The following is an 18,769-nucleotide window of genomic DNA, read 5'->3' as shown; positions in this document are numbered from 1 at the left end:
GATGTGAGCTCCGCGCATGCTCTCAGAATACAAAAACAATTATCCTTGGGATTGCAGTATGCAAGCTATTCCTAATACATTCCTAATATGATTAAATATTGGAATATAATTGCTCAAAATGAAATTGATGTGGAATTAGATATTAATATGGATTTATGTAATTAAAAAGCTATTATGGATTATTAATATTTATTGTAGTAATATAAGTTTCTAGTGACTATTGACAAGTGCAGATCCTAAACCAAAAATAATTCCAATTAGGATCTTTAGAGTGGGCAACTTTATTACAAGTTTATGTCACTGAGCATTATGCATTCTCATCTTGAAGTTGATTTTTTATTTTTGGGCTTAATCCAAGTAAATCCCAAAAGGGACAGACATCACATGTTCACCTAAACGTGTAGGTCGACTTGCATTTACCTTGGATATCTGCATGTCCATAAGATATCTAGTGTTGCTGTTGCTCAAGAAAGGTATAAAAATGGTCCAACATTGCATTCAAAATTTTAATCAATTGAGAAAGGTTCATAAAAATACCAAATAACAAGTTGTGCAAACAATTATGAATTTGTGTTCACAAAAAAGGTTATTTATCATTCACGGTCGTCCAATACTTGAGCTTAATGAAATGGTAAATCAAGATACAAGGTATATGGGTACGTGAATCTTTATCAGAAAAGAAACCTTGAGCTAGGGAGATAGAGGCATGATGCACATTTAATCTAGCAATTAAACAAATAGACTACCCCTTATAAATCAATGTTTCAGCAGTAGGAGAATAGGAAGTATTAGGTGCAACCACATAAATGCAAGACCACGTTTATCATTAAAGAAGAATGCTCCTACCAAAAAAATGCAATGTCAATGCATGTATGTTAGAAATTTTGGCATTCTTCTAGATTGTTGAATATTAGAAGTTAGAACAAAAACAGACAAGAATTCAACCTTGAGCTGTTGTTGCCCACCATAGAAACAACAAATAAAAACCTTCAATATAAGCTGAAAATAAAAAATACAATGGTTTTGAATCATACTGAACTCAGATTGCGTATAAAAATAAAAAGCGTACCTGCCCAACTCCAGCAATAAGAAATCGTCCAGACTGTGCAAACGTAAGTGAATTAACAAATCCGGTCTGTTTTCCACATAGCACAACAAGGCATCTATTCAGATAACTGACATAACATGAACATAGGCTTAATATTTGAAACAAAATAAAGTATAGCCTCAGAGCATATGAAATGCACAAAACAAGAAATATAGCATAAAACATAATACTAATGGAATCGTGATTGTGTACCAGCCTGAAGACCCAAAAATTTAAAATAAGAATATAATTAATTATCAATCTGAGAGAGAGAGAGAGAGAGAGAGCGGAAAAATGCAGAGAAATGACAAAAAGATTGGGAGCACAAAAAAATGGAGCAATAAAGCAGAATAATATATCAATTGAAGGAAAGTCTCAGGAGGCAAGAAGAGGAAGGGCAAGAGGTGAAAGTCCAAAATCTGCAAAAGGCTTCTTCCAAGTTGAGTGTGAATCAAAGATTCAAAAAAAATCAATAAGGGACACCTTGGCTAATGGATCGAGCTGGATTCTACATCAAGGATTAGGAGCCAAACTTTGACCCTTCTAACCACAATGTTTTGAATACACAATTGTGGATTAGAATGTATAACCGAACTCTAAAACTGGAGCTCTTTGCTCCTGGTAGGACTAGACAATTACCTATACACTTTCATAATGGCTGATAAAATAAAATCATAAAATGATTTTGGTTATATGTGCACATTTGTGCCTTCCTAAACCTACCACACAATGCCATATTCAATTGGAATCCGGACCTAAGAAAGGAGCTGAATACAAAAGGATGAAGTCAAGGGTTGTCAGAGTTCTACCCTAACTGCTCAAAATGTGGTCAAATCAAAGAGAATTGCTAAAGAATTCAAAACAACTGCTAGCCTTGGAAGAACCGAGTCTCTCGAGAAATAAGAAACAAAATCAAACCCCAAAACCTGGCAATAATTAGGTAGAAATGGAGATTTGCAAATAATATTGCATACAAATCATACTTTGTTAGGGGGATATTTGGATATATAAGGACAATCTACCTTTGATATCACCTTGAATCTTTTTGGAGGTGCAAAAAAAGTAGGGGAATATTCACCCCTAGGGAGAAATGAGAAAAGGACAAGGAATCGATCAGCAAACAGCCCACCCAATTCCAAATGAAAGATAAGCGGATGCAATACAAGGAGAAGAATAGGAACAAGTGCAACAAGAGATCCTCAATTATCAAACATGAAATCACTTGAAAAGAACGACACTAGTGATGAGTAAAATTAGTAGTATTACCTATATCTTTGCTCAAATTGAATATTTTTCTTGATCAAATGTATATGGCCCAACTATATGCACTAATAAAAAGAGTTCGGGAACAAATTATCATCTTTATTGATACCATTCATGTAATGTCCCCTTTCAGAACTAATATTATATCAAATCGAATATTTTTCCACAATTAAAAAAGGATTCAAGAAAATAATTATCATATTTATTGATACTATTCACGTGATGTCCTTTTTCAGAACAACTTATAGTTTGCTCTGAATTCACAAATCCAAAATGAAGCAAGAGCAAAAATGCAGTTAGAGTTGTAATTCTTAGCAGTTAGAGTCGCAATTCTTACTTAAATAAGATGAAATAAGTTGTATGAATACCGAAAGTCCAATTTTTCATATCAGCTTGATCTCTTAAATCAATCTCCTTTATCAAATGTTATTCTTCTACTCAGTCTACTCTCAAAATCTGCATAACACTCTTTTACTGTTATTCCTCCATTTTGGCTTGGAATGATAACTCTTGTATACTTTATTGGTAAAAGGGTCACCACATTTCATTAGAATTGAGTCAACACTTATCAATGCTGCCTTTGAGAATAATATAATATTCCCCAAATTGCTCTCCCTAAATGTCCTCAAATGAAACACTTGCCCCTTCATATCTTGCAATGTGAGCTTGAACCACACCTCTTCATCGTGGCTCCCTTTGCAAAGGTTTACCCCTCTTTGGATGAGACAACCCTTAATAATTATGCCTTTGGAAAGAGTCACAACCCTTGAAAATTGGCCCTCTTTCAAAGAGTAACAAACCTCCAAAATCACCACGTTTTCAAAGAGTCACAACCCTTCAAGACTTTTGAACTTTGAAGGAATCACTTCCTTATTTTCTTCTTATTTCTATTTATCCTCTTCAATTAATCTTCCTTGCTTCACACCTTCCATTTTATACTCTCTCCCCCTTTCAAATGAAGTTCTCCTCCCACTATATATCACATGTTTGATCGAGTTGCACCTTTTCATTTCATGCCTTTTGACCCTTCACCAACTTAACTAAAATTAATTATATTATATATTAATATTTATTTTATTACTTTATATTTTATTTTTATCCTTTTATATTTTGATTTAATTATGTTAAATCCTATTTCAAAAAGGGGACGTTACATGCCCTTCCCAAATTTGCTCATCCTCAAGCAATGATTAAATGATCATGGAATCTCATCCATATCCACCTTCCACTGCACAATTATTATCATATGTGTTCTCTCCCTTATTTTGAAAGTGAATTATGATCAATAGTAGAAACTTGACAAAGCTTGAGAGAATTTTTTCTCTCTTCTTCTAGAAAAAAGATCAAGCCCATCTCATAATGGTGTCAATTGAATTTGCAAATGCCAATGTTTGCATGATAGCATACCACAAATTCATATCTTTTTGTTCACTCTTAGTTATTCTCTTCTTCTAGATCAACTAAAAACATAAAGCAAAGCATGGATCGTACACTTGAAAACATGATGCATACACATGAATGCGTGAAAACATGGAGCATTCACAAAGAAAACAAGTGAATATATCGAAACACAAAGCATAACATTAAAACACAAAACATACACATAAAAAAAATGGAGGGAACACATGAATATAATGTAGCCAAAGTTAACTTGGTCCACAAAATAGGTAGGAAAGTCCAACCAAGACCAGAACCATCTCTTAGGGTAATCAATTCACCACTTAGGCCACATGAGGCAATAACATAAAATCGGGACCAAAACCATCCCTTGGGGTAATCAATTCATCATTTGGCCCACAGGAGGCAAGGACGCCCAACCAGAACCAAATCCATCCCTTAGGGTAATTAATTTATCATTTAAGTTTTTAACCCACAAGAGGCAAGAATATTCAATCAAGACTAGATGCATCTTGTAATGTCCCTATCATAGATCACCACAAGTTGCAGAGAACATTAGCCTATCAATTAATATAACAACCCTTCATCATTTATGCCCTTTAAAAGAGTCACAACCCTTCATAATTGGCCTCTTTGAAAGAGTCACAAGCCTTCGTAATTAGTACCTTTTCAAAGAGTCCCAACCCTTCAAAACTTTTGCCCTTTGAAGGAGTCACATCCTTATCTTTTAATTTCCTTTTTTTTCTTCTATTAATTCTTCCTTTCTTCATACCTTTCCCTTTTTACTCCTTTCTCTCCCCTTTCTAATGAAGTTCTCTTCTCTATTTATATATGTCATGTTTGAAGGAGTCACAACTTTTCATTTAATGCCTTTTGAACCTTTATTGACTTAATTTTGTATTGTTATATTTTAATATTATTAAATTTTTATATATAAATTATTTTTTGTTCTCTTATAATTTTATTTTATTATTACTTATTATTAGGTCCTATTTCAAAAAGGGGACATTAGAATTCAACAAAAATATATTATTAATGAGATAATTTAGCGGTTGTTAAGAAGGTGAAGCAATCATAACTGGACTTTATATTATTTGTAAATGGAGCAAGTTTACCAAACACTAAACTAAAAGATGCACCCTTAACTTGGATAAATCTTCATTTGAGTTTTTTTAATATAACTAAAGATACTAGATCAGTAGCAACTGGAAATCTTTCCCACTTGTGCATAAAGTATGCTTGTTATTCTTGGATCTGACCACTTCTCAATTTAGCTACTACACAAAGAAGATCAAAACCTAGATCAATGCCCGTTTGAATTAGAAAATATGTGGCTCAAAGATCCAAATTTCAATTCCAGTATGGAATAACAACGAGCTGACGCTAAGTCACAAGGTTCTAATTTGGGTTTGTAATAATAAAACTAAGATTATGCAAGGGTACAAATTTGAAAAAACAAAATCAACATTACAATCGCCTTATATAAATTTAATTATTTTGAAGTAATATATCCACAAAATTATCAAAATAGTTTAACATTACCTATAAGAGTTTCTGGATTAAATTGTGTCGAATAATTTTGCATCAATGTTCCAAATCACACTCAATTATCCATCATCAAGATGAAAATAAGAAAGCATAAGAAAAATAGGATAAAGTTACAAACCTAAACAAGTGAAATAGAGTGGGAGAGGTGGAAAAATACAATTGTAGAGAACTTGTGATGCAGGAGCATCCTGGGTTTCTTTATAATCCTACACATTAGTTCATTCTGCCTAGTTCCAATTGGGCCGACTTCGCTCACATTTAATTTTGGTATAGTCATTATATTTGATGAGGGCCGACTTGTGGTTTCTCCATGTTCTAGAATTATCCGTAAGCCATTTTGGCAAGTATAAGTAGGGTGTTTAGGTTTAGGGTTAAGGTAGACTTTTGGGGAGAGTTCAATAGAAAAGAGATATGTGGATTTAAAAAGCTGATTTGAAGATCTGGAAGTTGTACATTTGTAATTGGTCGTAACCCAAAAGGCCTTACAGCTGGGCATGTATGCTGAATATTTGATGAATCAATAAATATATCCTTGTTCTCCCTCTCCTTGGTGCTGTTCCTCATGTTTGCTTCCGTTGTGTTAACTCTTGTAGGGTGGTTTTGATAGCTGGGTGTGCCTTTGGCCCTAGTTATTCATCCCTTGCCTGCATCAGTTGGTATCAGAGCCCGAAGTTCATCCTTGTGGAGATTGGATCGTGTAGAACCCTGATTTGGATCTGGTTGTAGGGTGGCAGATCTGTGGATTTGACCTATAACTTGCAGAGGGTTACGATCTTGCAGGAACCTAATTTGTAAAGATGGTTCGTGGTAGAGGAAATAATGTTGATAACGCTATATTGGATCAGTTAAGACAAATTGCACCCAGATTAGATGATGTGAAGACAGCCCAGAGGAGAGGAGCGCATCTTGAAGATGTAAGTGATGATGAAGCAGCAACACCAGACCATAATCCAGAATCTGAAGAAGATCGAGATGAGGAAAGATTGTTGCAATTATTGTCTAGGGCAAATTCAAAGCCTGCTGTAGAAGTTGTCCCTTATGATGGGAAATTGGATACAAATACTATGCTAGATTGGATCTCTGATATGGAGAAGTTCTTTTGGTATGAAAACACTCCTGATAACAGAAAGGTGAAGATTGCAGTCACTAGGCTGAAAGGTCATGCATCATTATGGTGGGAGCACTTGCAAACTAATAGACAAAGGAGAGGAAAGGAGAAGATAAGAACTTGGCCAAAGATGGTGAACAAGGTAAAGAACAAATCCCTTTCTGCTGATTACCAAGTTAGCTTATTGAGAAAGATGCAAAATTTGAAACAAAGGGACATGACTGTGAAAGAATATACCGAGGAATTCTATAGATTGGACATCAGATCTGGACATGTGGATGATGATGTTGAGAAAATTGCAAGGTACATTAATGGATTGAGACTCTGTATCACATGAAAAGTTCTAGTAACACTATGAGGTGTTCAAGTCATTTCAGATTGACAGGTCTAGAAAATGTGTAACTGCTATTGAAAACATCCCCAAATCCATCATAAGCCTCCATGCATGATACAAGTATTATGGTGAATGGTCATATCCCCCCCATAATATTGATGTAGCCCCTCTATCATATGGTGCGATAGTGAACATTGTTCCAAATATGCAGATTTTTCCAAATTTGACTTTATGTTAGATATATTCTAGAAGTGTTTAATGATATTTGTCTCTTCTGAAGATGAACATGATTGTTACCATCCCTATTAACAAAACATTGTTCAACTGGATCACGTATTTCCTATCTCAGCTACCGCTGTGATGACCCCTTCCTTTTGGTAAGTTTTCTCTCAATTTGTTTAGGGTGATAATATAATTATCTTATTTTGACAATAGACGTTACACTCTTACACTCTTACTCATTGAATCAACATTCCCATTTCATACTTCCTTATCACTAAAATTATGCTATCAATTTCTTATACAACTGGAGACCATATTTTTGTTATGATGACATTTCCAAACCATTTTCTTCACAATAATCAATGTCCTCAAATATGATTGCTGTCTAGTTCGATCTTGGTTATTGACTTATCATAGATTGGGATGATACAATTGCAGTCTTTAATAGTGCCTTGTGTTAATTTGGATCAGTTTGGATTTTTCATTAAACTCCTCAACTAAGTAAGAAATGGACCGACTTCCTATGAGACCCCCATCATTGTTTGTTTATATGTGGCAAAAATACTGACCGTATGTTCTAAGTGATGAATCGATTCCCTTTTCTCCAATTCGGTGATTATATCAATAATAAGCATCACAAAATTCTTCTGTGTCTTCACCTTTCAGCAAATACCCAAAATAGTTGATTTAATATTATTCCTTGGGTCGATACTTATGCTTTGTTAGCATGTTATTTGTATATAATGATCATCAGTAGTTTCTGACATATGCTGAATAGACACAAAGTCTGAATCTTCATTCGTACCATTGACTATGTATTCTTCCATGTGTATTCCCTGGTTGGATATTCATTGTCTGATTATATTCCAATCATATGGGATATTATTCGATTTATAAATTGTAATCCCTCTTTTTCCATCATAGTCATCTGCGACTAATGAATTTACCCTAGAGTTGAATTTCTGTCTGATAGCTGAAAGAGAAACTGAGATTTTTTATGATATATAATTGTGAGGTTCTATACTGGTCGCTGATTCTGACTGGACCTGACTTATGTGATTCCTTCCTTCTTGATTATTTCTATCAATCATTTTTATTAATTGATTGAGGTGTCATCCTAAGCTATAGAAAACTGGATAATATATATTGATGTCTGAATTGAGTCTAATCATTGATGCTTATAGTACCAACACTGCCAATAGAGAATATTGCTGGAGCATTCGAATGAATCTCTGAGATAACTTCTATTAATATTCATCTTCCTTTACAATTCAGCAATGGTAGGTTTTTGTGTGAAGAGAATTTTGTTCAATTCTAGTTTCTGCACTGTGTATTTAAAATATGGTCTGTAGAACAAGTCTTCAAATGATAGTAGACCTGATTCTCTTCCATAGTGTGGATGCTCAATAATAGGTATCAATGTAAGTCTTGTTTGATGAGTCAATCCTTATATTCCATTGACTCGAGTATACGTGGTAGTAGGTTAATTGTGATACCTTATCTTCTTTCATTCCCATAGCTGAGATGAAGTTTGTTTTGCCGGCAGATACCTTCCATTTTTGTAGTTTGATAATCCTCTATGCACTATACATATATAATCTTTATTATATCAACATTGTATCTTATGATTAAATCAATCCGACTGTAGCTATAATCTTAACAATATGCACTCAAATGCAAGGAAAGTTTTACATCAGAAGTTAAAAAGGCAGAAAAGCAAGCCCTTAATGTAACATATATTTGCAATATGCAATAGTGCAAGACAATCATCTTTTAATGAGTCGAATTAGATAACCTTAGCATTTAACTTCAGCAATATGAACTTCCCACTAAAAATATGCTCACTGGTGCTATTTAAATTTTAATTAGGCCTTTTCTCATCTGACATTGACTTCAGAACAGAAAAAGGTGATCTCATTTCTTACCAAAGGTATATCATGCACAACTTTAAGGCTTTTACTGCTGTTCTCAATAGCCCACAATCGCACAATTCCATCACCAGCCCCTGATGCAGCAAGATCACTCCCTCTACACACTGCAAGAGCTCCAACCCAGGACTCTACAGAAGAGCTACTTCCCATTTTATGTGTTACGTTACCATTTCCTGCATCCAAGCAAAAAATTCAACACAATGTTTTAAACACATAAACTAGAGAAGAAAAGAAAGAGAAACAAATGAACCAAAACAAAAGCGTGTTAAAAACATAGACATCCAAAAAGCAGTAACAAGGTCCAAACTTGCAGGTCGTGTAATGTCTCCATTTTGGATTTTTTTTACAATGCAATTGGTGTTGGCTTTGCAGGTTAGTGTCAGCCTGATCAGAGGAATAATTTACCAATGAGCTTAGATGGTTTAAAGGAGTCATTAGTACTTTCACATGTTATTTACGACTTCTGGTTGTTAATGTTTTCGAACCAGAATACAGGAATGCGATAACAAATGACACAATAACTTATCCTGAGAAAACCCTCCTACTCAGGGGTGGAAAATCCAGCCCCACAAAATATAGACCCTTTTATAGAAAGCTAAAACAAATACACAGGGCTCTTAAACTTCTGATTATCAATACCAAACAATCGATCAGTCAGTAGTATACGAAGTTCAATCACTTCAACTATGCAGATACAGAATATAAAAGTTCTTCAAATGAGATTAACTAACTCACTCAAATCTGGTTTATCACAGATCACATACATACAAATACAATATCATAAGATGCGCTTGATACAGAAGATTTACTCATATTTCAGACCAGTAAATATCTATGCAGCAAAATGATCAAACACCCAATACTCTCTCTCAACCCAATTTCTCTCCAACTGAACAGTATAATAAAGGCACCAATGATTTATCAATTAATTATATCTCTTTGAATAAATGACATTATTTCTCTTGCAACAAATTTGGCTAGTTACAGGGGTTGTCTTTACAGTCCACTCATCCTTGATTTTTAAAAAAATATCTACCATAGAGATTCCGGAATAGTATAGAGAGAGAGAGAGAGACTTCAAGTTTGAAGAGCTGCAGTTGTGACACTTATTTTGCCTAGCATAATTGCTAATTGCACCTTCCTATGCAAATTAATTCATTTTGTTCAATGTTGTCTTTTTTAACCTTTCTCAATAGATCAATTATTTTTGTTCAATGTTGGCATTTTAATCAAACAGTGGCATGACATTAAACCCAAATTTCCAATTATCATTTACAAATTGCTTACCAATATCATTGCCATCATTAACTTGTGATGATGTCATTTCTTCTGGCTTTTCCTCAGCGCCATGATTCTCTGAGAGATGTTGAATACCCGCATGCCCATGTGCACCTTTTGCAATAAAAACCGGTTTTTTCCGCATCATGCTCCAAAGTTCTATGCTTCCATCATCAGAACCTGATATAAACTCTTCATTGTTGACAAAACAACAACATTCTAAAGATGCTACAGGTCCTCTAAACACTAACTGTGTCTCCTCAGGAATCTGCACACCAAAGTTAGTCATTGGGGAGAATCTATTAAATAATCAGTAAACCATAACCATCACACAAGCACTCTAAAGAAAAAAGGCCATAAATAGATTTCATCATAAAAGTTGAAGCCACTGAATGGATGGTGATGGGAATTTCTAGTTTATCTGCCTTGAACATCATTAGTAATAAATGATCCATCATTTTATATAATGTCAACAAATAAAATACTAAAACTATACAGGGAAGCTAGAAAAAAGGGGTAAAATATTGTGAAAGATAAAACGAACTTTTCACAACCACGGGAATGCTCCATAATATAGACACTAGATTGGGAGAATGATATGATGAGCTAAGCACCTACACCATAAGATCATTCAGATTTTCTAGACAAGAAGTTTCAAAGCAAATTACAGCAGATCTTGGTATTTGTTTCATGACACACAACACATACTGATAGCAAAAATTTCAGAATACTATCATCAAACACCTCAAAAGAAGTGACATTATTTTTTAATGTAAACTTGAGCTGCTATATAAAAAATTATATATGAAACAGGATATCTCTAAGTGCCTAAATCCTTCCACCAATACATTAAAAGATACCTTCCATAAACGCAATGTGTGATCACGTCCAACAGAAAGAACTCGTTCTTTTCGCAAGCAATCTACCATTAGGATTTCACTTTGATGACCGTAGAGAGTATCCATGTACAATCTGTCTTCTGCACTCCACAAGTTGATTGTGCGATCAAATGATCCAGATATGAGTTGCTGTGTACCTTGCCGAAAAGCTAAACAAGACACAGCTCCCCTGTGACCTGGAAAGGCCTGTAGTAAATAGAGAAGATTAAAAATTGAATGATTGCTCTGCCCAGATTAATAATGGATAAGCACTAGAGGTTATGAAATTTGTACTTGAATATGTTCCCGTGTGCGGGTATCCCATAGATGAACAAAACGATCTAATCCTCCAGTAGCCATGTACCGGCCATCAGAACTGATAGCCATTGATAGAATATGTTTGCTGCGCTGCTTCCTATTTAAACTTTTTGTAGAGGCTTCCTTGCTAGGCCAGTCATATTTCTCACTTGCACCTGTTTCAACATCCCAATGAAAAATAGTACCATCTTTTGATGCTGAGAAACCCTTTGAATCATCTTCTCTTAGAGCTACAGCTGTTACAGACTGCTTGTGTCTTTTAACAACTCGCCACTCTACCTGATTGGAAGGCTTCACAACCCTGTTGAGAATTGACCTTTAGCATTCATTTATTATACGGAACCAAACTAACATACCACAACATATTGTCTTGAATTTCCATTTACTAAATGAATTCTTTTCAAAATTTTGAAGGGCTAATCAATAATTTCCCGTGGCACTTATTAGAGAAATTTGGAATTTGGAATAATTGTCCACTCAATTACTTACTACTTCAAACCATCATACGAGGCTATGCATTGAACTCTTTTACAAAACTCAGCACCAACCACACTATCAACATTTCTTTAGCAAAAAAAAAATATTACCAATAGGCTGGATAGCTATTCAAAATTCATGATATAAACATTAAAAAAAGAAACTAAAACAGCTATAAACATTCATGCGCATAGACTTGTTCCTTGAATGAAGTATGCACACATGTAACAGAATCAAACGACTAGGCAGTTCAGTTGAATACAATGCCTTTTCTGGAAGTAGAGAAAAGATAAATGCACCAGCAAGCTATCATAACATCTACGAAAAAATTATCTTTAAATTGTATTTTGTTAATATTTCATTGACAATCAAGTAAACAAGCAAGTATTTTTAGATTAACAATCTTCTGTTAATATTTCAGATTATCATAACTACTAATTTTAAGTGTTTGAACCATTCTCTGGTGAATGAAACTCAAAAACTTTAAAATAAAAGCCCTGGTCTAAATAAACACAAAGAATCACCTCAAGAAAAAAAGTTCTTATAATAAAAAATTTAAACACAAGAGGTTTGAATCTCCAGGCCATCAAGTTGCTCTTATTTGTCGCATCAACAATAATACACAACTAAACCAATATACAGTTGAGAACTCCAGACACCAATAAAAATAACTAAAAGATCATTGTAATTTGACGGCATACAGTCAACTGTACTTATTTCTGGTGCAAAAGCTTAAGCTGTATATCCATGGCATCATTTAGAGTTGGATCCACACCCAAAAGAAAAACGTGCAGAACTTGTCCCAAAAAGATAATTTCTGCAATGTCCCTAAATTTAAGTTCCACTAAGGCCATAGCTAAAATAAAAAATGTATAGTACTGCAAAAATGCGAAGTACTATAACAAAAATTTAGGTACTATAAAATCATAACTTCAACTTGCAATGTATAAACTTACTGATAACCAAAGCAGAGTATCTCATGGTTTAGAGCCCCATAAAAGCATAAATTGTTTGGGGAGTAAATCCACAAACCAGAGGATTGGGATTTTTAAATCCGCAAACCAGAGGAGTGGAATTTTGGAAAAAATCGACAAAAATCAGATATAGACAAAAAAATGTGAAAAACTCAAGAAAAGCAGTCAAGAACTGTGCTTCTTTTTTAATTAAAGGACATTTCCATAGAATGGATGAAAAGGGACATACATAATGATTCAAAGCACTTGCACAACCTCCTGATATATTTTAAACTTGGAGTACTCAAAGTTTTAACCGTGATATTGTTTGTTTAGAATTCAATCAAGCTATGATTTGAACAACAAAATATGATGTGGCCTTTCTTTTTTTTCAAAATCAGAATGAAGCTACGAAAATCTTCATATTCATTTAAGTAGAATTCATTTGTGATATTGCTATCAAGATTCGTCTGTGTAGTTTTTGAGTCAAACTCATTGACCCAAGTTTCATGAGTAGTAGTTTACAATATTCCATCTCACATAAGAATGAATGGAACACTATGCACTCATTACATCCAAGTGGTGCTCACAAACGTGAACCACTAGGACTTCCCAAAAGGTCACCCATCCCAGTACTACTCCAAGCATAAGTGCAATTAACCATGATTGTACCTTAAGAATCATTCTTTAGAAAGCCTCTTAAACTCATCAATTGATAAGTGGGAGATGTTTTCCACAGAAAATCTAATCGTTATATTTACTATCAGGATTCATCTATGTAGTTTTTTAGTCAAACTCATTGACCTAAGTTTCATTAGTGGTTCGCAAGAACCCATCTCTTATGAGATTGAATGGAACAATTAGCATTCATTGCATCTAAGTGATAAAGAGTGAAGCACCAAGACTTCCCAAGTCGTCACCCATCCTAATAGCGGTCTAGCTCAAGTGTGTTTAACAACGAAGTTTCCTCCAAAGTTAATCCCACTTGGCTTGCAACCCCATTTACATAACCTTCAATATGTGTTGTGCCTTATGAACCATTTATTGGAAAGCCCCTTATACAAATCAAATAATAAGTAGGCCATATTTTCCACAAGTAGTCAAACTATGATATCTCTATCAAAATTCATCAGTGTAATTTTTGAGTCAAACTCATTGATCCAAGTTTCTTGAGTAATGGTTCTCAAGAATCCATCTCTCATGAGAATGAATGGAACACTTAACACTCATTGAATCTAGGTGATGAGCAGAGGTGAAGCATCGGGACTTTCCAAAACATCACCCATCCTAGTACTATTCCAACTCAAAGTGCACTTAACCACAAAGTTGCCTCCAAGGTTAGGCCCACTTTGTTTGCAACCCCATTCACAAAACCTTCAGCAAGTGTTCTACCCTATGAAACATTCCTTATAAAGCCCCTTAAGCTCATCAAATGATAAGTTGGAGATATTTTCCATAAGTTAAATTTTGATATTGCTAATAATTTTTGAGTTAAACTCGTTGACCCATGTTTTGTGAGTAGTGGTTCACAAGAGCCCATCCCTCATGAAAATGAATGGAGCACTAACCACTCGTTGCATCTAGGTGAAGCTCGTAGAGGTGAAGCATTAGGACTTCTCGAGAGGTCATTCATCCTAGTATTATAGCTTAGACATGCTTAACCATGGAGTTTCGTCCAAGGTTAAGGCTACTTTGCTTGAAACCCTGTTTGCAAAACCTTTAACAAGTATTGTGCCTTATGAAGCATTCATTAGGAAGCCCCTTAATCTCATCAATTGATAAGAAGGAAAATTCATTATTTAGAACTCTCTCAAGTTCCTTTCATTATATACACTCAACAAACAATTGTATACAAAGTTGGCATGACATACACATATGTGAAGTGATACATACACGTGTATATAACAAAACAATTCTATATATGTTGAACATAAAGACTGAGCTGCGTGAATTATAAATTTAATTTAAGTTATAAATATTGAGCAATTTCATAAATCATAAGAACTTATATGTCATAATTGACAAGCCTAAAGTGATTTATATAATTATCGACGGGTTCTTTGTTTTCTCTAAAATAGATAGTGAAAAACAATGTTACCCTGCTCTTTTAGATATATTGCAACAAATAAGGAAGCTTTGTTATGATCTTCTTTTGCTTCATATTGCAACAATTTAAATATTTGAAATTCACATAAACAAAATCAATGTTAGAAAAGAAATATTATCAATCAAGTTATACAATATATTCAATGCAGAGAGGAAAAATTTCTTTGTAATTGCCTATCTCTCATGCCACTTCCCGAATCTACAATACTTCGCGACTACGCAAAACTTTCAACCCCACTTTCCCAATTGCATCTTGAACGCCACGCATCAATTTCGTAGAGAAACACGTCATATTTTTGCAAGTTTTTCCCATCACAATTGCTATTAGAGTTTTCGCTAGTTTCCCGTAATTATTTTGCTTATCAAATTGTCACTTTTTGCCAATTAATCATCTAATAAATTGCAAAAAAAGTTGAAAGTCGTTGACCAAAAATCCTTGATTTTTGGGAGAATGAATCACTGCACATGCCAACTAATGATTAATCACACATAATCGTGATTTTTTGTCATTTTTTGCTTCTATGCTATTAATATTTATTAATAGACAATAACAATTAATATTTTGAAACTACTTTGTAATATTAATTATAAACTATAAGAGTTTGTTGCTTCTTGTAAACGGGCAATCTATAATAGTCATAGTTACACCGCCTTCGGGGACGGGGGGACGGCAGAATTGGGGGGCAAGTTCCTAGGACGGGCTTACAGAGGGGCCTCAATTTGGGGACAACGGGGAGACAGTGGCAGGGGACGGGGCGTTGTATATACTATACATACGATACTTAAAATGCTAGTTATGAAAAGATGTATTGCAATAGAAGATATAAAGATGTAAAAGTGTCAATACTTGAACATTGCATTGAGTTGGAACATCGAACATTGAACATAAATAGTCAAATCAGCACATAGTAAACATTGGACATCCCCCCATCCTCAGTGAAGGTGGCAGAAATTGACGGTGTCGCTTGGGATAGGGGGACAAAGTCCCCAAGTACCTGGTGCATCCCCTTCTTCGAGATGTGGGGCAAAAGGGGAGGGACGTGTCTCCATGTTACTATGATAATAGTGCATAATAATTATAGTTTCATAGCCCAAGTCCCCGGTGCATCCCCGTCTCTTCATAGCCTTTGCTCATTATAAATTAGAGGTTGCTGGCATTTGGAACACAAATACCAATCTGGCAGCGCTTAGTACATTTGCAGCGATCCTTCGCGAAAACCAACAAATAATGCTCCTCAACCAAAAGCCAACTACTCTACAATTATTGGTGTTGTCTATTATGATAATGGTCAAGATAAAGATGTAATCAACACATGCACCATCTTCATCTCCCCCTTAAAATCCACTATTATTAGATGCATTTTCCTTTTACAAGTCACTTCAATGACTTTGATTGATCAACAACTAAAGGTTTCCATTATTCCATCCATGATATGGATACCTCTACCTCATCCCACAAATTACTTATGGGCTTCAATGGATCCCTTACGAGGTTCGTCTTTTGCAATTAGTTGTCACATACCTCAAAACCTAGGCACTTGTACCCTTTTCAATCTTCATTAATTTATCTGAGCATTTTTTGCCAACATGGTGAGAAGAAAATGTTGAAAGTCAATCCCTTTGCATAGATACATCTATGAATGTGATAATTGGCAATCTCTCGAAACTCTTGTAAAATATCATTTCCAGCTATTTGATTTGGTCTCGTGTAAGAACCATGGATTGTTCTTTAAGTGTGGCCAAAAGTGGGCAATTCCTCTACCAAAAGTTCAAGATCAGATGGAGCAAGGGGGCTCATTTCTTGAGGCCCTCTCCACAACCCAAAACACATGTTACATCACCAAATGTAAAGAACTAGCCTATAGAGATTACTATAACAGTGTGTCGTGGTCCCCAAGAAATTGAAGATGAGGATATTCCTTCCAAATGTCCATTTAGCTCTTCTAGAACCCATATGACCACCATTTCCCCACGTATATAAATCACCAAAAAGTGTTATACAGCACAGCTGAGATATTCCCCACATGCTAAAAGCTCACCGCTAGTATTAACGAGAGCCTCAACATGTTTTGGATGTGAAACATTGACATCTACAGCATGGCCAAGTCTACCTCCACAAGCAATGCTCCTATACATCAAGCACTACAGCTGACTTCTATCACAGACTTCTGTAACTATTTATCTACCCCCTTTTACCTCATTTCACAGTTCTTGTATGATTTCTGCATGTTTTCCTCTATAGAATCATATGCGACTATATTTGAGGATTGTTTTAGGTTTGAAAGTTGCCTTTTAATGAATACAGTTTTGATTTGAACTATGAAAACTCTTCATGCCTATGACTATATAATTGCATGCTTGTATGTATTACTCATCTTGACAGATTCAAAGGAACAAAAAGTTTCCATATTTCTGAAGGAATTTAGGCAACTACTACAACCAACCATATGATACAACTTTACGTTTGCAATATATCATGCCCATGCTAGAGATCATGTTCTTAATAAATAAACCTAGGATATACAATAAAATATAATGGCAATTCATTATAATAGGCCACCGCCAACCATATCTACAAGAATTAAACAGAAGAAATTTATTTTAAAAGGGAAAGTAGAGTTAGAAGAAATTATAAAGCAATTTAATTTTTAATAGGGTTGACTGGTATATTTTTTATCATTAAATAGCGGCTAGGGGCAGCGCCCTTGTAGTAATATCTAAAAAATCACATCATTGGGCAAGAGACTGTATTCAAAATGTCCTGATTATTACTTCTATCTGTAATTCATCTACCCCTCAACCGAACATCTTCTATAAATCCTACTAAACAACAACCCATCCAGGCATTTCCTTGGCAGCACAAACCTTGACTAGGCATCCAGGGCCACACTTAGAATGAATGGCCAAATCCTCTTTCACAAGTAGCTCCACACTAGAGGAGGCAACACTGATATCTTTGACCTGAACACTCTCCTCATCCCTAGCAAGACCTTCCAAAATGAATTACTTCTGCAACCAACCAGGCCACACTCCTTTAGTAGGTCCATCAATTTCTTCAGAAAAGTATTGCATCTTGCCACCATCCACCGCTACACAATTCTAGAACCATCCACCCAGCAAAGGGGATATCTCTTCACTTCCTTCCCTCATTGACATATCACATAGTAGACTTTTAGCAAAGCGATCATCTTCTTTTCATCAATGTTCTCCTGCATATGGTCTAATTCATCAAGGAAATTTTCTTGAAAAGCTTCGGACACAATGCAACCATATCCTTCGCTTCACCAACATTGTTCAAGACTGCAACAAACATTGTCGTAATATCCATATTCACACAACAACAATGCTCAGATGAGAGAAAATCCCCGCCCAAAAGCCTATGTACTGCACAGACAACCAGCCCATGGCTGTAGATCAGAAGCTTTTCTGCCATTTCTCTAATTAAAAAGCAGTGCCCCATTATGGAAAGGTGTGAGTCCCCCAACTCTGGAAGCTACAAGGGTGAGCAAAATGCATTTGTAGATGGGAGCATTCAAGACATTTTTGGAATGGAAATCGAATAAGCAGATCAGCAATTTGGATTATATATGAGGACCTATTAAGGAGTGAAAGACAAGTCAATATTAAGGAAGAGAACTGCAATCAGCAATGACACAGCAGAAAACTCAGATGAGTTTTCTTTTCAGAATTATTGAGTTGAATGATAATTAAATTTCATCATTTTTTAATATTTAAGATACAATACAGTTTTCAACCTAAATAGGAACTATTGTTCTAGGGCAAAAATAGGAAATGTCCCTAAAGAGAAAACTACACAATATTACATAACTATATAAATTTTACAAATTTACATAACTATATAAATATT

At 34.9% G+C, this 18,769-nt stretch overlaps 2 protein-coding genes across 2 annotated transcripts; both read right to left on the bottom strand.

Annotated features, from left to right (window-relative positions):
- Positions 1-344: 344 nt before the first annotated feature.
- On the bottom strand, positions 345-9,120 carry LOC149558783 (U3 snoRNP-associated protein-like EMB2271). Its single transcript, XM_089786173.1, has 2 exons — positions 8,886-9,120; positions 345-1,135 (listed from the first exon to the last, which is right to left on the bottom strand). Exons 1-2 carry the CDS (start codon positions 9,039-9,041, stop codon positions 1,040-1,042), a joined length of 252 nt encoding a protein of 83 aa, XP_089642299.1. The 5' UTR covers positions 9,042-9,120; the 3' UTR covers positions 345-1,039.
- Positions 9,121-10,116: 996 nt separating this feature from the next.
- LOC149558782 (U3 snoRNP-associated protein-like YAOH) lies at positions 10,117-18,334 on the bottom strand. Its single transcript, XM_089831042.1, has 4 exons — positions 18,162-18,334; positions 11,342-11,666; positions 11,030-11,254; positions 10,117-10,437 (listed from the first exon to the last, which is right to left on the bottom strand). Exons 1-4 carry the CDS (start codon positions 18,332-18,334, stop codon positions 10,117-10,119), a joined length of 1,044 nt encoding a protein of 347 aa, XP_089687168.1.
- Positions 18,335-18,769: the final 435 nt, after the last annotated feature.

This window comes from Cupressus sempervirens, chromosome 5, assembly GCF_028749045.1.
Source record: "Cupressus sempervirens isolate cs-2001-9-10 chromosome 5, ASM2874904v1, whole genome shotgun sequence".
NCBI classification, from domain to species: domain Eukaryota; kingdom Viridiplantae; phylum Streptophyta; class Pinopsida; order Cupressales; family Cupressaceae; genus Cupressus; species Cupressus sempervirens.
The sequence above is the reverse complement of the archived record's forward strand: the minus strand, read 5'-3'. Positions and strand labels throughout refer to the sequence as shown.